A 15724-nucleotide genomic window follows, 5' to 3' on the forward strand; every position below is an offset into this window, starting at 1 on the left:
TAGCCCAGGATGGTGCTAATTGGAGACAGGAGAATAACTTCATTCTGAACTAAGGGAAATTTGTGGTCAGTGACCATTACCCACATCTGCCAGAGGCAATATCGTTTTCTGAAGAAACCAGGATAAACAACCGCTCAGGGTCTGGGAATTCTGATACAAAAAGGCACCTTTGCTCAGTTTTGAAAGGATTAGATTAACAGTGATCTCAGCTTTTGAAAACTGGAAACTTTATTTCTACTTACTATTTTTTCCCTGTTTTTCAAGAAAACCTTTGAAGTTAATCTTTACTTTTATTTAGCAAAAAGTAGCAAGAGGATAATCTTTTTCTTTTATAGCTGGAAGGGGTTTGTGTACATCAGCAAATTTCAAACCCATTTTATTTGGAGAAAATGCACTCTCTGGATGCCTGTTAGAAGTTGGGATTAATGAAAATTGTACACAGCTCAGGTGAGTATTTCATTGATGAATTTATCTGCAGTGCAAATGCTTCGCTTAAAATTAATTCATGGCTGGTCACAGTGGCTCAACGCCTGTAATCTTAGCACTTTGGGAGGCTGAGGCGGGTGATCACGAGGTCAGGAGTTTAAGACCAGCCTGACCAAGATGGTGAAACCCTGTCTCTACTAAAATACAAAAGTTAGCTGGGCACAGTGGCAGGCACCTGTAATCCCAGCTACTCAGGAGACTGAGGCAGGAGAATCGCTTAAACCTGGGCGGCAGAAGTTGCAGTGAGCTGAGATTGCGCCACTGCACTCCAGCCTGGGCGACAGAGTGAGAGTCCATCTAAAAAACAATTTATTCAATACATGAATATCAAAGACAAAATTAATTATGAAAAAATAGTCAATTAAAACTTGTAAAAGTGATAATAAATAAATACAGACATGTAATACAATTTAGAGTTGATTCAAACATCAATATGAGGGAAAATAGACCTCTTTCTTGGTACTAAAGCCAGTTCATCCACATTTAAGCAGATTTCTCTGCCAAAGTTTGTTCAGCTCACTGGAACCTTTTTTTTTTTGGTTGAGATGAAGTCTCGCTTTGTCACCTAGGCTGGAGTGCAGTGGCACAATCTTGGCTCACTGCAGTCTCTGCCTTCCTGGTTCAAGTGATTCTTCTGCCTTAGGCACCCTGAGTAGCTGGGATTACAGGCGTGCACCACCACGCCTGACTGATATTTTTGTATTTTTAGTGGAGACGGGGTTTCACCATGTTGGTCTTGAATTCCTGACCTCAAGTTACCTGCCCACCAAGGCCTCCCAAAGTGCTAGGATTACAGGTGTGAGCCACCACACCCGGCCTCATTGGAACCTTATACTCCTAGAGCTATGAAAAAGGCCAGGGCAAGGTATAATTGGGGTATTAATGTTTTTGTTTTTGAGACAGGGTCTCACTGTGTTGCCCAGACTTGGGTGCAGTGGTACAATCATGGCGTACTGCAGCCTTAACCTCCCCAGGCTCAGTAGGTCCATCTGCCTTGGCCTCCTTAAGTACTGGGATTACAGGCGTGAGCCACTATGCCTGGCCTCTATTCTGTTTTTTGCATTTTTTGGACAGTAGCCATCCTAATAGATAAGGAGTGGTATCTCATTGTGGTTTTGCTTGCATGCATTCTTTTTGGCTTGCCTTTTTTTTTGAACAAGGTCTCACTCTCATCCAGGCTGGAGTGCAGTGGTGTGATCACGGCTCACTATAGCCCGACTCCGCTGAGCTCAGGTGATCCTCCCACTTCAGCCTCCCAGATATCTTGGAGTACAGGTGTACTTCAATGCCTGGCTGATTTTTCATATTTTTTGTAGAGATGGGGTTTCACCATGTTGCTCAGGCTGGTCTCAAACTCCTGAGCTGAAACAATTCGCCTGCCTGGGCCTCCCAAAGTGTTGGGCTTACAAGTGTGAGCCATTGTGCCCGGCCTGCGTGCATTCTTATACACATTTTATCTGTCACATATCCCAAGATGTGTAGTTCTTTGGGGAGCAGGAAGAAAGTGGGGGAGACATTGAGAAGTTAAGGAAAACTGGTATAAATTGTTGGCAGCAGCTCCTGATTATGGGTTGTGAGGTCTGAGTCCATGGGCAGAGTCCCTCTCCCGCAGTTTTTGAGATTTGTGCCCTCCACTGACAGTACTGGGAAGGAGGAGGGATGCTACGTTCCAACGCTTAGTCTTCACTTAATTTTAAGACTCAAAATCCCAGCTAGATATTTAGGTTACTTTTACTATTGGATCACTCTGGCCCACCAGTTTATCCTGGTAACTTGATGTGTGCTCTAACCACCTCCTAAGTTTGGTGACCGTCAGCAGAATCTGTGAGCCATGTGATCCCAACTTGTTACTAACATTTTTTGTTTTGAGACAGGGTCTTGTCGTGTTACCCATGCTGCAGTGCAGTGGTGCGATCTCGGCTCACTGCAGCCTCAACCCCGCAAGGCTCATGCGCTCTTCCCACCTTAGCCTCCCGAGTAGTTGGGACTATAGGCATGTGCCATCATGCCTGGCTAATTTTTGTATTTATAGTACAGGCAGGGTTTCGCTATATTGCCCACACTGGTCTTGAACTCTTGAGCTCAAGGAATCCTCTCACCTTAGCCTCCCAAAGGGTTGGGATTACAGGCGTGAGCCACTGCACCTGGCTAAATTACTAACATTTTAAGTCTAAAGTAAAAGATTGCTTCTCTATGTCCTCCTCCAGCTGTGTAGGTCCATCCTGGGAAGGCCATCAAACACACCCATATTCCATGGGTGACACCCCGCCAGTTTTTAATGCCAGTTCCTCTGGCAGTTTGTTTTTTAAGACACAGTTTCACTCTTGTTGCCCAGGCTGGAGTGCAATGGTGCAATCTTGGCTCACCACAACCTCTGCCTCCCAGGTTCAAGCTATTCTCCTGTCCCAGCCTCCTGAGTAGCTGGGATTACAGGCATGTGCCACCCTGCCCGGCTAATTTTATATTTTTAATAGATAGGCATTCTCCCTGTTGGTCAGGCTGGCTTTGAACTTCCGCCCTCAGGTGATCGCCTGCCTCAGCCTCTCAAAGTGCTGGGATTACAGGCGTGAGCTACTGCGCCAGGCTCCTCTGGCAGTTTTTCATTTGGGCACTTGGAAGTGAAACCTGGACATTCACTGGAAAGGACTTTAGGACAAGACCTGCTGGCCGTGAGCTGAGAAATGTCTTACTCTCTTGCAGGGTGAATGCTCTTGAAAGACTTGATTCGTTAATACAAGCGACTCATGTTGCAATGAGAGGAAACTCCGATTACACTGATCTTAGTGACGGCTGGCTTGAAATAATCCGTAAGTCAAAGAGGGGTACAGTAAAGCCTGTAACTTGGTTGCTATGACTACCAACTGTAGTTGCAGCATTAGGGCCCAACCCAGTAGGTCATCTTCCTGAGGCTTTACTGTGCTTAACTGGATGTTTGTTCAAGGGTTAGCTCTCCGGGCAGGAAACTTGGCATGTCTTTTTCTTCTTATTCACAATACCTTTTTGGTTTTTAGAGACAGGGTCTCATTCTATCACCCAGGCTGGAGTGCAGTGGTGCAATCACAGCTCACTGAAGCCTCATCCTCCCAGGCTCAAGAGATCCTCCCGCCTCAACCTCCCAAGTAGCTGGCACTACAGGTGTGTGCCACCACATCTGGCTAATTTTTTGTATTATTTGTAGAGATGGATTTTGCCATGTTGCCCAGGCTGGTCATCAACTCCTGGGCTCAAGTGATCTGCCCACCTCAACCTCTCAAAGTGTTGAGATTACAGGTGTGAGGCACTGAGCCTGGCCAACAACAGTCTTTGTAAAATAAAGTTTAGGCTGGGAGCAGTGGCTCACGCCTATAATCTCAGCACTTTGGGAGGCCATTGCAAGAGGATTGCTTGAGGCCAGGAGTTTAAGACCAGCCTGGGCAACATAGTGAGACCTTGTCTCTACAAAAAATTTAAAAAAATTAGTCAGGTGTGGTGGCATGTCCCTGCAGTCACTGCTACTTGGGATGCTGGGGAAAAAGGATTGCTTGAGCCTAGGAGTTTGAGGCTGCAGTGATGAGCTCTGATTACACCACCGCACTCCAACCTGGATGACAGAGCAAGATCCTGACTCTAAAAATAAAACAAAATCAAGTACATTGAAACAAAGTCCAAGCTAGGTTTGAGGATTTTTAGTGCACTTCAGTTTGCCTTGCTGTTTTTGATTGCCAGGAATACAGGCATTTGAGAATTGACTTTGTAATTTATAAAGGTAATTTTGTTAACTTAAAAGAAAATAAAATGATTGAAAATATTATGCTAAGTGATGGAAGCCAGACACAAAAGACCATATACTGTATGACTCAATTTATATGCAATGTCCAGAATGGGCAATGTATAGAGCAGTGGATTAATGGATGCCAGAGGCTGAGGAGTTGGGAGGAAATGGGGAGAGACTGCCATGGATAAAGGATTTCTTTGCAGAGCAATAAAATGTTCTAAAATAGAATCTGCTGATTGTTACACAGCTCTGTGACTATACCAGAAACCATCGAATTACACACTTTAAGTGGGTAGAGTGTATAGCATATCAATTATATCTCAATAAACTTGTTAAGAAGAAGACAATTAAGGTAGAACAGGTCTAATAACAGCAGGGATCGTGGAGGCCAGATTAAAAGACTTGGCAGCCCAGTGCCTTTGGCCAAAGGTATTTGCAGTGCTGAGCTGGTAAGTAGATCGCACACAAAGGGAAGGAGATACACCCCATGCACGTGGAGTGAAGGTTAGGCAGACTTTACAGCTTCTTCACCAGCTCCGACTTCCCTCGCATCCCAAATGTCCTTTGAGTCATGGAGATCCAGCTCATTGGATTATGTTGGAGAGGCCTAAGGTCACAGTGAGTTTTGGCAGAGTTAGAATGAACACCCAGGGTTCCAACCTCTTTTCTCTGTTCCCTGGTAGTAAGTTAAGTAACGTCTTCCCAGTTTCTTAGAGAGTCTTGAATGTGTAAATACTTTGAAGAGAAAACTCATTTTATTGAGCTAATTAATGAAATTGCCTTTTGAGGCCAGAAAGAGCGCAGTGACTGTGCGTCTCTGCTTCCACCTGCCTTGCTCTCCCTGCAGACATTGTTGTGTTCCCCCTCCTCTGCCTGGGGAGCAGCCCTCTGGATCCTGCCCTTGTCCTTTCCATCCCCTCTGAGGTCGGCTGGGCTCACTGGGCTGGAATTCACACAAGGGCCCATCCAGACACACACGTGTATTATGCCCACTCCTTATGATTGGGGTCATGGTGATGAGGACCCTCCCTGCCTTCGTGGTGATCATGGATCATGTGATATGTCTGTGAGCTTGAGGTGCCCCAGACCACTCTCTGACTTGCAGAGGGAGTCCTGTTGGACCCCTACCCCCATAGGGCACTCAGGCTGCTGTTTGCTTATCCAGCTGGTGCTCAGGGCACGGGCCCAGACCCAGATCCTCATTTGCAAACGGAACCCAGAGGTCGAGCTTGTCAAGCTCTGGGCTCTGCCACCCAGGCCAGATAGATAAGCTATGGGATGACTCTGAGGGCTGGAGAGAAGTCAGCACTTGGGAAATAAAGGGTAGGGGAAATGTCTAGATGGAGAACCTAGGTTGGTTAGTTACGAAATCAGTGTAGTGATGACATTCTGTTGCCTTCAAGGTGGAAGGGATTAGCTTTTATTATATGTCTGAGCCGAAAAGCAACCTTGATCCTGGTTAATAATCAGAGGAAAAGTGGTGTTGACACATGTATAAAGAAATTACACAGGCCAGGTGCAGTGGCTCAAGCCTGTAATCCCAGCACTTTGGGAGGCCGAGGCAGGTGGATCACGAGGTCAAGAGATCGAGACCATCCTGGTCAACATGGTGAAACCCCGTCTCTACTAAAAATACAAAAAATTAGCTGGGCATGGTGGCGCGTGCCTGTAATCCCAGCTACTCGGGAGGCTGAGGCAAGGGAATTGCCTGAACCCAGGAGGTGGAGGTTGCGGTGAGCCGAGATCGCGCCATTGCACTCCAGCCTGGGTAATGAGCGAAACTCCGTCTCAAAAAAAAAAAAAATTACGCATAAAAACAGCACCACTGACCTTCAGAATTCCTGAAGGAGCAAAGACCCCCCTTCAGAGGAGCCATAGAACCCACCCCACTTCCTTTCATTGACCTTGCTGGGTTTTCTCATGAGTGCTAGTTTTCAGGGTGAATGAAAATTAATTTCTCATTCAATTTCATTCTCTTCCAATTAATAGTACGATAACACATTAGGAAATTACTTATCTATCTAATACATACTAAAGTTGTTAGTATGAATTTTGGGTTTTTTTATTTTTAATTATTATTATTTTTGAGATGGAGTCTCACTTTGCGTCTCAGGCTGGAGTGCAGTGGCATGATCTCTGCTCACTGCAACATCCACCTCCCGGGTTCAAGCGATTCTCCTGCCTCAGCCTCCCAAGTAGCTGGGATTACAGGTGTGAGCCACTGTGACTGGCCGATTTTTATTTTTATTTTTTGAGATGAGGTTCTCACTCTGTGTCCAGGATGAAGTGTAGTGTGGCCATGGTGCCAACACTGCAGCCTTGTCTTCCCAGACTGCAGCAGTCCTCTCACCTCAGTCTCCTGGGTAGCTGGGATTACAGGTATGTGGCACCTTGCCTGGGTATTTTTTTTCTCTAAAAGATGGGGTTTTGCTATGTTACCCAGGCTGGTTTCAAACTCCTGGGCTCAAGCAGTCCTTCTACCTTGACTTCCCAAAGTGCTGGGATTACAGGTGTGAGCCACTGTGCCTGGCCTAAAGTTGTTAGTATGGATTTTAAATGTCTTACATAGCTTTTGCTAGAACTGTGACTGCATGGAATAACTATGGCATTTTGCTGCAATTATATATGTTTTGTTAAAAGGCTGGGTAGATTTCAGTGGGGAGCTTGAAAACTGAATCATGATTTATGGCTTTAATATGTGGGTCAGGGCTTTTAAGTTCCAGTGACTGGCTTAACATACAAGGAAACATTTTAAACACAGTTTTTGGCCAGGCGCGGTGGCTCAAGCCAGTAATCCCAGCACTTTGGGAGGCCGAGGCAGGTGGATCACGAGGTCAAGAGATCGAGACCATCCTGGTCAACATGGTGAAACCCCGTCTCTACTAAAAATACAAAAAATTAGCTCGGAATGGTGGCGTGTGCCTGTAATCCCAGCTACTCAGGAGGCTGAGGCAGGAGAATTGCCTGAACCCAGGAGGCAGAGGTTGCGGTGAGCCGAGATCGCGCCAGTGCATTCCAGCCTGGGTAACAAGAGCGAAACTCCGTCTAAAAAAAAACAGTTTTTGGTAGGTGGTGCCATCCTGTGTCTTGTAGACTTCAAGGGATAACACAGTTATGGAGTGACAAGTAACCAGAGCCTGTAAGAGACTAAACCCTCAATAATGTGATGCTTACCTAATATTATTTCCCATTTTGGTTAGGAAAACATCAAATTCTAAGAAAATTTATCAAATTATTCTTTGAAAAGTATGAACTTAACATTTCCATAGGTGTAGATGCCCCTGATCCGGGTGCGGACCTGCTGGCTGGCAGTGTGAATGGCATCTGCCTGGATATTCCTGCTCAGCTGAGCATCCGCATCCTCATCTCGGATGTTGGCGCAGTGGAAGGGATTACTCAGCAGGAGATACTTGGCGTAGAGACAAGGTATGATCACATCTTGGATCACTGTAGTTTAGAGAGAGTCAGGAAAGTTGAGGATGTTCTGAACAATAGGGAAATGCTCACTTAGAATCTGATTGTTTATTTACAACTTGCAATTATTAGCAAGATGTTTATATGCACATATGGAATATGTATGAACTATGGAGACTTGGTCTCACACGTATTTATAAAGCTATGTGTAAAAGATTCTGCAAGGTATTTTAGGGAGTACAAAGAAGAATAAGGGCTACTCAGAGCTAAGTATATTTTGAAATCCACGCATGTAACTGACATGCTGATCAGAATATTGCCTGTGGTTAGAGACTTTGGCAGCAGATAGGTTCAAATCATGGCTGTTCCACTGAGGAGCTGTGTGGCACTAGGCAATCACTTAACCTTTCTGAGCTGTAGCGACCTCCTCTGTAATATGGTGATAATATCTTTATATATCAAGCCTCCATCAATTTTAAGTGACTGTTGCCCAGTTCATACTGACTTAAGCAAAAAGGGGAGTTTATTGCTTCAAGTTTAGAGTAGTCCACATACAGCTAGTTCTTGGTTCATGGTTCCAGTGTGGTCAGGGATCTTTTTATTTTCTTTCTCCTCTTCCTATGGTTTAGCTTCACTCTCAGGGAGGTTCTCCTCAAGAGATGGCAAAGATGAACACCAATGATCCAGACTTATGTCCAGTGGGGAAAGACCCTCCTTCCTCCTCTTTCTCAAAATAGATCCGGGCAGACTTTTATTGGTTCAGTTTGGGTCACATGCTCCTTTCTGAACCAATCTCTGTGTTTGGGGCAGTGGACAGCTCTGATTGACTAGGCTCAGATGATAGGTGCACGTCTGGATTGGGGCCAGTCCCTTCTGGTTCACTGAACTGGGAATGGGGAGTGGTGGCTCTGCTAGGGAAAATGCAAGTGCAGTTACCACCTCCACGGTACTCTTGAGGATAACATGAGATGGTGTGTAGAAAGTGCCTGATCTCTGTGCCTTGAACATGGAAAGCCCTCAGTAAGTGGCTAGCTGCTGCTTTTATTGTTACATTGTTTGAGAAAAACAGGTGATGAACAAAGTTACCTTTGACAGCACCTGTGTAAAATGCCCTGGCTGGAGGGGAGTGAGATTGACAAGAATACTGGCAGCTGTCAATGGGTAATAGGTCCATGAGGGTTATTATGAGCTTCTCTTCTCTCTCCTTGGGTCTGTCTGTGGAAATGGACATAATACAAAGAAAAAAACAGCACAGGTAGAATGTGAAACTTCTTCAGAGAACCTCAGCTTATATTGTGATTGGTTACATGGAAAGAACATGAAACAAATCATATGGTCAATGTAATCCATTACCTGCTGTTCTTAGTGGAATTGAACTGAATGGTGGCTATGCCGACCGTGTGATCTCTCCCTCCTAGGTTCTCCTCGGTGAACTGGCAGTACGAGTGTGGGCTTACCTGTGAGCACAAGGCCGACCTTCTCCCTATCAGTGCATCGGTCCAGTTTATTAAAATTCCTGCACAGTTACCCCGCCCCCTGACAAGGTATTCTAGTTGCTCACCTAGTTGACATTAGGAAGCAGAAAAATATATATTCGAAAATTGGAAGTTTATTCCTTTAATCAAGTTTTGATGCTTTTGTAGTTTCTGTAACCCTCTAAAATGTTTTGTAGATTCCAGATCAATTATACAGAGTATGACTGCAACAGAAATGAGGTGTGTTGGCCACAACTTCTATATCCATGGACTCAGTATTATCAAGGTAGGGTGAAACAGATTTCTATGATCAATTATGTTATGTCAATTTAAAACATTTTTTAAAATGATATCTAAATGTTACAGAAAGCGTAAAACATATAGAAACTTAAAACAAAATTTACAGATAATATTGCCACTTAGAAGTGATCACCGTTACTGTTTTGGCTTAGTTTATTTCTACTACATTGGTATTTTTTGAGACGGAGTTTTGCTTTTGTTACCCAGGCTGGAGTGCAATGGCTCGATCTGGGCTCACTGCAACCTCCGCCTCCTGGGTTCAGGCAATTCTCCTGCTTCAGCCTCCTGAGTAGCTGGAACTACAGGCACGCGCCACTATGCCCAGCTAATTTTTGTATTTTTAGTAGAGACGGGGTTTTACCTTGTTGACCAGGATGGTCTTGATCTCTTGACCTCGTGATCCACCTGCCTCGGCCTCCTAAAGTGCTGGGATTACAGGCATGAGCCACCGTGCCTGGCCGGTTTTTTTTTTTTTTTTTTTTAAGACAGGGTCTTGCTCTGTCACCCTGGCTGGAATGCAGTGGCACAACCTCAGCTCACTGCAACCTTTATCTCCTGGGTTCAGATGACTCTCATGCCTTAGCCTCTGGAGTACCTGGGATTACAGCACCACCACACCCAGCTAATTTTTGTATTTTTAGTAGAGATGGGGTTTCACCGTGTTGGCCAGGCTAGTCCCAAAATAGCCTCCAGTAATCTGCCCTCTTTGGCCCACCAAAGTGTTGGGATTACAGGCGTGAGACCACTGCACCCAGCCTATTCCTATGCTGTCATCAAAGAGTTAGGAAATACTGCTGCATGGGCCGGGCGCGGTGGCTCAAGCCTGTAATCCCAGCACTTTGGGAGGCCGAGGCGGGCGGATCACGAGGTCAAGAGATCGAGACCATCTCGGTCAACATGGTGAAACCCCGTCTCTACTAAAAATACAAAAAATTAGCTGGGCATGGTGGTGCATGCCTGTAATCCCAGCTACTCAGGAGGCTGAGGAAGGAGAATTGCCTGAACCCAGGAGGCGGAGGTTGCGGTGAGCCAAGATCACGCCATTGCACTCCAGGCTGGGTAACAAGAGCGAAACTCTGTCTCAAAGAAAAAAAAAAAAAGAAATACTGCTGCTTAATTTTGTTCATGGTTTTTCAGGGGAGCCGTATTCTCAGTGTGTTGCCAAGGGCTTACTGTTGCTGTCATTCCTCACATTGGCCGTGTTCCTCAGCAACCCCTGGACCAGAATATGCAGAGCCTGTAGTTAGACAACCACCTGACTTTTTTTTTTTGAGTCTCACTCTGGTCACCCAGGCTGGAGTGCAGTGTCACAGTCTTGGCCCACTGCAACCCTCTGCCTCCCAAGCAATCTTCCCACCTCAGCCTTGCACAGATGCTCTACCACGCCTGGCTTTTTTATTTTTTATTTTTGTATTTTTGGTAAAGATGGGGTTTCGCCACGTTTCCCAGGCTGGTCTGTAACTCCTGAGCTCAAATGACCTGCCCGCCTCCGCCTTCCAGAGTACTGGGATCACAGACGTGAGCCACTGCTACTGGCCCATCTGACTTCTTAACGACTCTAGACCTTGACTTCGCTGATTTGCTGTAGTCTTGTATGCTTCTCTAAAAAATTTTAATAAATGAAATGTCTTATTTTTGTAGAACATTTTTATTAAGTGCCCTGTGAATTTAATTCGTATATGTAGCCATCCAGATGTTCAAATTAATGCAGAATGAACGTTCTCATCGCTGTCCTGGACTGAGTAAAATGCATGAGAAGAACTCAAGAAATGTTAGCAATTTTAGCTTATCACAAATTACTTAAAGTTATGGGAGTTTTATTTATACCAGAGAGAATCAGTCTTTAATTTTTAATACATTCGTGTTGGTCGATGTTTCCCATATTCCAAAGAAAGGATTCAGAAATCCTTAAAAATGCATATAATACAAAAACACAAAATAATTGATGGGGAAAGATGTGGGGACCAGGGGAGGAAAATAATAAAGGGAGAAAAGTAAAACAAAACTAGGGGCACGTGTAAGCCCCTGAAATATATGCCAAAGGTTGCGTTTAGAACAAGCACACCCCTAATTCGTTATTTATTTATTTATTTATTTTTAGAGACAGGTTTTCTCTTCAGCCTGTTGCCAAGGCTGGAGTGTGGTGGTACGATCACAGCTCACTGTAAACGGAAACACCTGAGTTTAAATGATTCTCCTGCCTCAGCCTCCCAGGTAGCTGGGACTATAGGCGTGTGCCAGAAAGCCTGGCTATTTTTTTTTTTTGTTTTCAGTAGAGATGGGGGTCTCCCTATGTTGCTCATCCTGGTCTCAAACTCCTTACTTTAGTGACCCTCCCACGTGAGCCTCCCAAAATGCTGGGATTACCAGCATGAGCCACCAGGGCCTGCCAAGACCCCAGTTTACGAAAACCCAAGTATGATTAGCTATAGGAATTATGAGATCCATTCATTAAAAATCAACTGGTTATCAATGAAAAAGATAGTTTTTCCTAGCTGAGTCTTGACAAATTTCTCCCATGGCCCCTCACGTGGAGACAGTCAAACCCACATGGTGGGGAGAATGAATTTTTTTTTTCGAGGAATGATCTTTGTCACCCAGGCTGGAGTGCAGTGGCCTGATTATGGCTCACTGCAGCCTCAACCTCCTGAGCGCAAGTGGTCCTTCCCAAGTAACGGGGAACATAGGCATGTACCTGGCTAGTTTTTGTTTTTGTTTTTTTTTTTTTTTTTGTAGAGAAGAGGGTCTCCCTGTGTTATCCAGGCTGATCTTGAACTCCTGGGCTCAAGTGATCTGCCTGCCTCAGCCTCCCAAAGTGCTGGGATTATAGGCATGAGCTGCTGTGCCTGGCCCTGGAATAGATGTTTTTAGCCATGGCCCTACGGTAGTCACATAGCATATCACCTGTAAGTTTTCTTTGTGTACCAGGTAATTCAGTTGTTTCAGATGGACTTTGTATGTTAATTAATCCTAATTTTGAAAAGTGATTATTTTCCCTTTTATAGTTTTTGATTGAATTCCTAGTGCCAGCTGTTACCCAGCACCATATAAAATGTGCTCTTTCATCTTCACTGCAGAGTTCCTGCCCAGGGAGAATTTTAAATTTTCCTAGTCTTAAGTCCATTTTCAAACAGGGGGATGAGCTAGTCCTTGCAGAGGTCATAAGTTTCTGCATGTTGGAAACACTGTTAATTTCAGCATCTTTTTGGTGGTGGTTTTGGGCCTTCACCTAACCCCACTAGGGCTGACTCAGGAATCTGGGTCAGTACTGGACTCAAGGAGCTGGGGTCTGAGTCAGTTATTGTCTGAACTTCAGCCATTTTAATTCACCTTTACAGTTCTTACTGTATCTTTTGTTGTTGTTGGTTTCTTTTGAAGGAGAGTCTCGCTTTGTCACCCACGCTGGAGTGCAGTGGCGCGATCTTGGCTCCCTGTGACTTTCACCTACCAGCTTCAAATGATTCTCTTGCCGCAGCCTCCTGAGTAGCTGAGACTATAGGTGGCCACCACCACACCTGGCTAATTTTTGTCTTTTTAAAAGTAGAGACGGGGTTTTGCCACGTTGGCCAGGCTGGTCTCGAACTCCTGACCTCAAGTGATCTACCCTCCTCAGCCTCCCAAAGTGCTCGGATTACAGGAGTGAGGCTGGGCACCCAGCCTAGTATAACTAGCTTTGGATTTCAGATATTTATAGAAAATACATTTAAAGTTTCCAAATGACAGGTAATTTACCCTGATTTTGTGGGCTTTGTGAGGACGCCCTTTGTACTCAAAAGAGGGAAAGCACTGACTTTGGCAGTAGAATGGGATCTGGGGTGCCTACTCTACGGTTTTAACTTTTCTAACTTTATACATTTATGCATGCATTCATTAACTGTTTATTCAGTGGCTACTATGTACTGGGGCTTGGAGATGCCACAGTGGCAGAAACAATGTCCTTCCTTTGATGGAGCTTCCATTCTAGCAGGGAGGACTGGCACTAATACAGACGAGATAATTTCAGATGGTGGCAGGTGCTGTGAAGGAAATAGAACAAGGATGTGACTCCAAAGTAAGAGGGGTCAGGGACAGTCTCAAGGGAGGGGACATATGAGCAGAGACTCAACTGGGCCATTGGTGAGGTTGTGGCTGTGGAGGGCCCCTGCTTCCTAGTCAGTGCAGGAACTCAGGTGCTGTGTGATTCTAGCCACAGGACAAGCCTGGAACTGGCAAATCTATCAAGACAAAATTGTCCTGTGGTGGCCTGGCTGGGTGGGAAGGGGAGACTGCCACCGGGCAAGAGGAGTCTTTTGAGGTTGGTGGGAAATGTTTGAAAACTGGATTGGGATGCTGGCTGCACACTCCAACTTCACTAAGGAGCCAAGGATCTAGCCAGGCGGTGGCTCACGCCTGTAATCCCAGGGCTTTGGGAGGCTGAGGTGGGAGGATCGCTTGAGCTCAGGAGTTCGAGACTTCCCTGGCCAACATGCTGAAACCCCTTCTCTACAATTTTTTTTTTAATTAGCCGAGGGTGGTGGCCTGTGTCTGTAATCCCAGCTCCTCCAGAGGCTGAGGTGGGAGAATCGCTTGAACTCAGGAGGTCAAGGTTGTATTGAGCCGAGCTCGCGCCACTGCACGCCAGCCTGGGCTACAGAGGGAGACCCTGTCGAAAAAAGTAGCAGCACTGCCGGGCGCGGTGGCTCACGCCCGTAATCCTAAGCACTTGGGAAGGCCAAGGCAGGTGGATTGCCTGAGGTCAGGAGTTCAGACCAGCCTGGCCAACACGGTGAAACCCAGTCTCCACTAAAAATACAAACAAATTAGCTGGATGCGGTGGCGTGCGCCTGTAGTCCCAGCTACTTGGCAGGGTGAGGCAGGAGAATCGCTTGAACTCGAGAGGCGGAGGTTGCAGTGAGCTCAGATCGCGCCACTGCACTCCAGCCTGGGCGACAGAGCGAAACTCCGTCTCAAAAAAAAAAAAAGCAGCACAGGTTCGTGCACTCGGAACGGGTGAGCTTCGTGGCGTGTACGCTCGGCGAGACTCATCCAGCAAAGCCGGGAGTCGGCGCGGGCTGCAGCGCTGCGTCGGATCCGGCTGACAGCCAGCTGCCGCGGTGGTCTCCGCCGGGTTCGCGCTGGTTGGCCCTTACGCCACGGCGTGGGGCCGCAACCTTGGGCGCCCATTGGTAGGCCGGCGAGGGGCGGGGCGCGGGGCGGAACCGGAACCGGCGGTCGCTCGGGGGCGGGGCTTCGCGGGCTGTTGTGGCGGCTTCTGGAGCTGTAGCCGCGGTGGCAGAACCCGAGGCGGCCGCTGCATCCTGGAGCCCCATGGTGCGGGGCCGCGTCCAGACCACTGGAAGAGTTCGAGGCCCGGTCCGCGCCGGTTGAGTGTGCGGGTGCGTGCGGCTCGGAGCCTCCGCCTCCCGTCGAGCCCTTCCGGACGCGGGCCGGCCGGCCGGCCATGGGGTCCCTGTTCCGGAGCGAGACCATGTGTCTGGCGCAGCTCTTCCTGCAGTCGGGCACGGCCTACGAATGCCTCAGCGCTCTGGGCGAGAAGGGCCTGGTCCAGTTCCGAGACGTGAGTGTCGCCCGGGAGACGCGGGCCGCACCTGCCCTCCTGGCGCTCCCCATCCCGCGGGTCGCTGGGGTCTTCCCGCCGCGAGCGCTGGGGAAGGGCGCGCCCCGTCCCCATTGCCCAGACGGGGAAGCCGGCGCCCCAGCTCAGCGGCCAGAGCTTCCCGGAGCGCGGGGCTGACCCCAGAGTTGCCGGCCGTCTGTGTGGTCCGCGGCTGCTCTGCCCGGGTTAGTTAGGATCGCCCCTGTGTGGTCTTCATCAGCTCGGGGCACCAAGCTCAGCGGGAGATGAAATCCCACAAAGGCCTCTTGGAGTCCTTTTGGGATTTACGGGGGTTGGGGAGGGCACATTAACCAAATAAATCAGAAAATGTCAACCAGAAAATGTTTGCTGTAAAGAAAAAAATGGGTGGTGTGAAGGTGATTTGGGTGCGAGGTGCGTTTGAATAGGTAGTCAGGGAAGGCCTCCTGGAGAAGATGATATTTTAGCTGAGGCCGAAATAGAAAGGAGCCAGCCTTGGGGAAGATCTGGGGAGAGGGTCCTTGCTGGAGGGAACAGGAAGAGCCCAGACAGAGCCTGAAATGGGAAGGAGCTCGGTGGCAGCTCCTTGAGGAGAGGGGTTTTTGTCTGTTCTGGTCACTGATGCATGCGTGTAAGGACTTAAAAACTCAGTCATTATTTGTCGTATGGAAGCTGTCTCCCCTACAAGTAATAAACATTTGTTTGTCCATTTGCTTGTTT

General features: G+C 47.2%; 2 protein-coding genes across 5 annotated transcripts in view; both read left to right on the forward strand.

The window, feature by feature from the left end:
• The window catches only part of TCTN2 (tectonic family member 2), a 36244-nt gene extending 25170 nt beyond the window's left edge, over positions 1–11074 (forward strand). For all 4 annotated transcript variants that reach the window (XM_035258089.3, XM_054239087.2, XM_035258090.3 and 1 more), the window contains 6 exons: positions 336–447; positions 3187–3293; positions 7510–7666; positions 9073–9198; positions 9327–9415; positions 10567–11074. In XM_035258089.3, coding sequence (XP_035113980.2) covers positions 336–447; positions 3187–3293; positions 7510–7666; positions 9073–9198; positions 9327–9415; positions 10567–10676 — 701 coding nt within the window. In that variant the 3' untranslated portion in view covers positions 10677–11074. The remainder of the gene's footprint in view (positions 1–335; positions 448–3186; positions 3294–7509; positions 7667–9072; positions 9199–9326; positions 9416–10566) is intronic.
• Positions 11075–14646: 3572 nt separating this feature from the next.
• Positions 14647–15724, forward strand: part of ATP6V0A2 (ATPase H+ transporting V0 subunit a2) — a 50127-nt gene continuing 49049 nt past the window's right edge. The window contains exon 1 of the mRNA XM_003733875.5: positions 14647–14986. Within this exon, the coding sequence (XP_003733923.1) occupies positions 14870–14986 (117 nt within the window). The 5' untranslated portion in view covers positions 14647–14869. The remainder of the gene's footprint in view (positions 14987–15724) is intronic.

Source organism: Callithrix jacchus, chromosome 9 (assembly GCF_049354715.1).
Source record: "Callithrix jacchus isolate 240 chromosome 9, calJac240_pri, whole genome shotgun sequence".
NCBI classification, from domain to species: domain Eukaryota; kingdom Metazoa; phylum Chordata; class Mammalia; order Primates; family Cebidae; genus Callithrix; species Callithrix jacchus.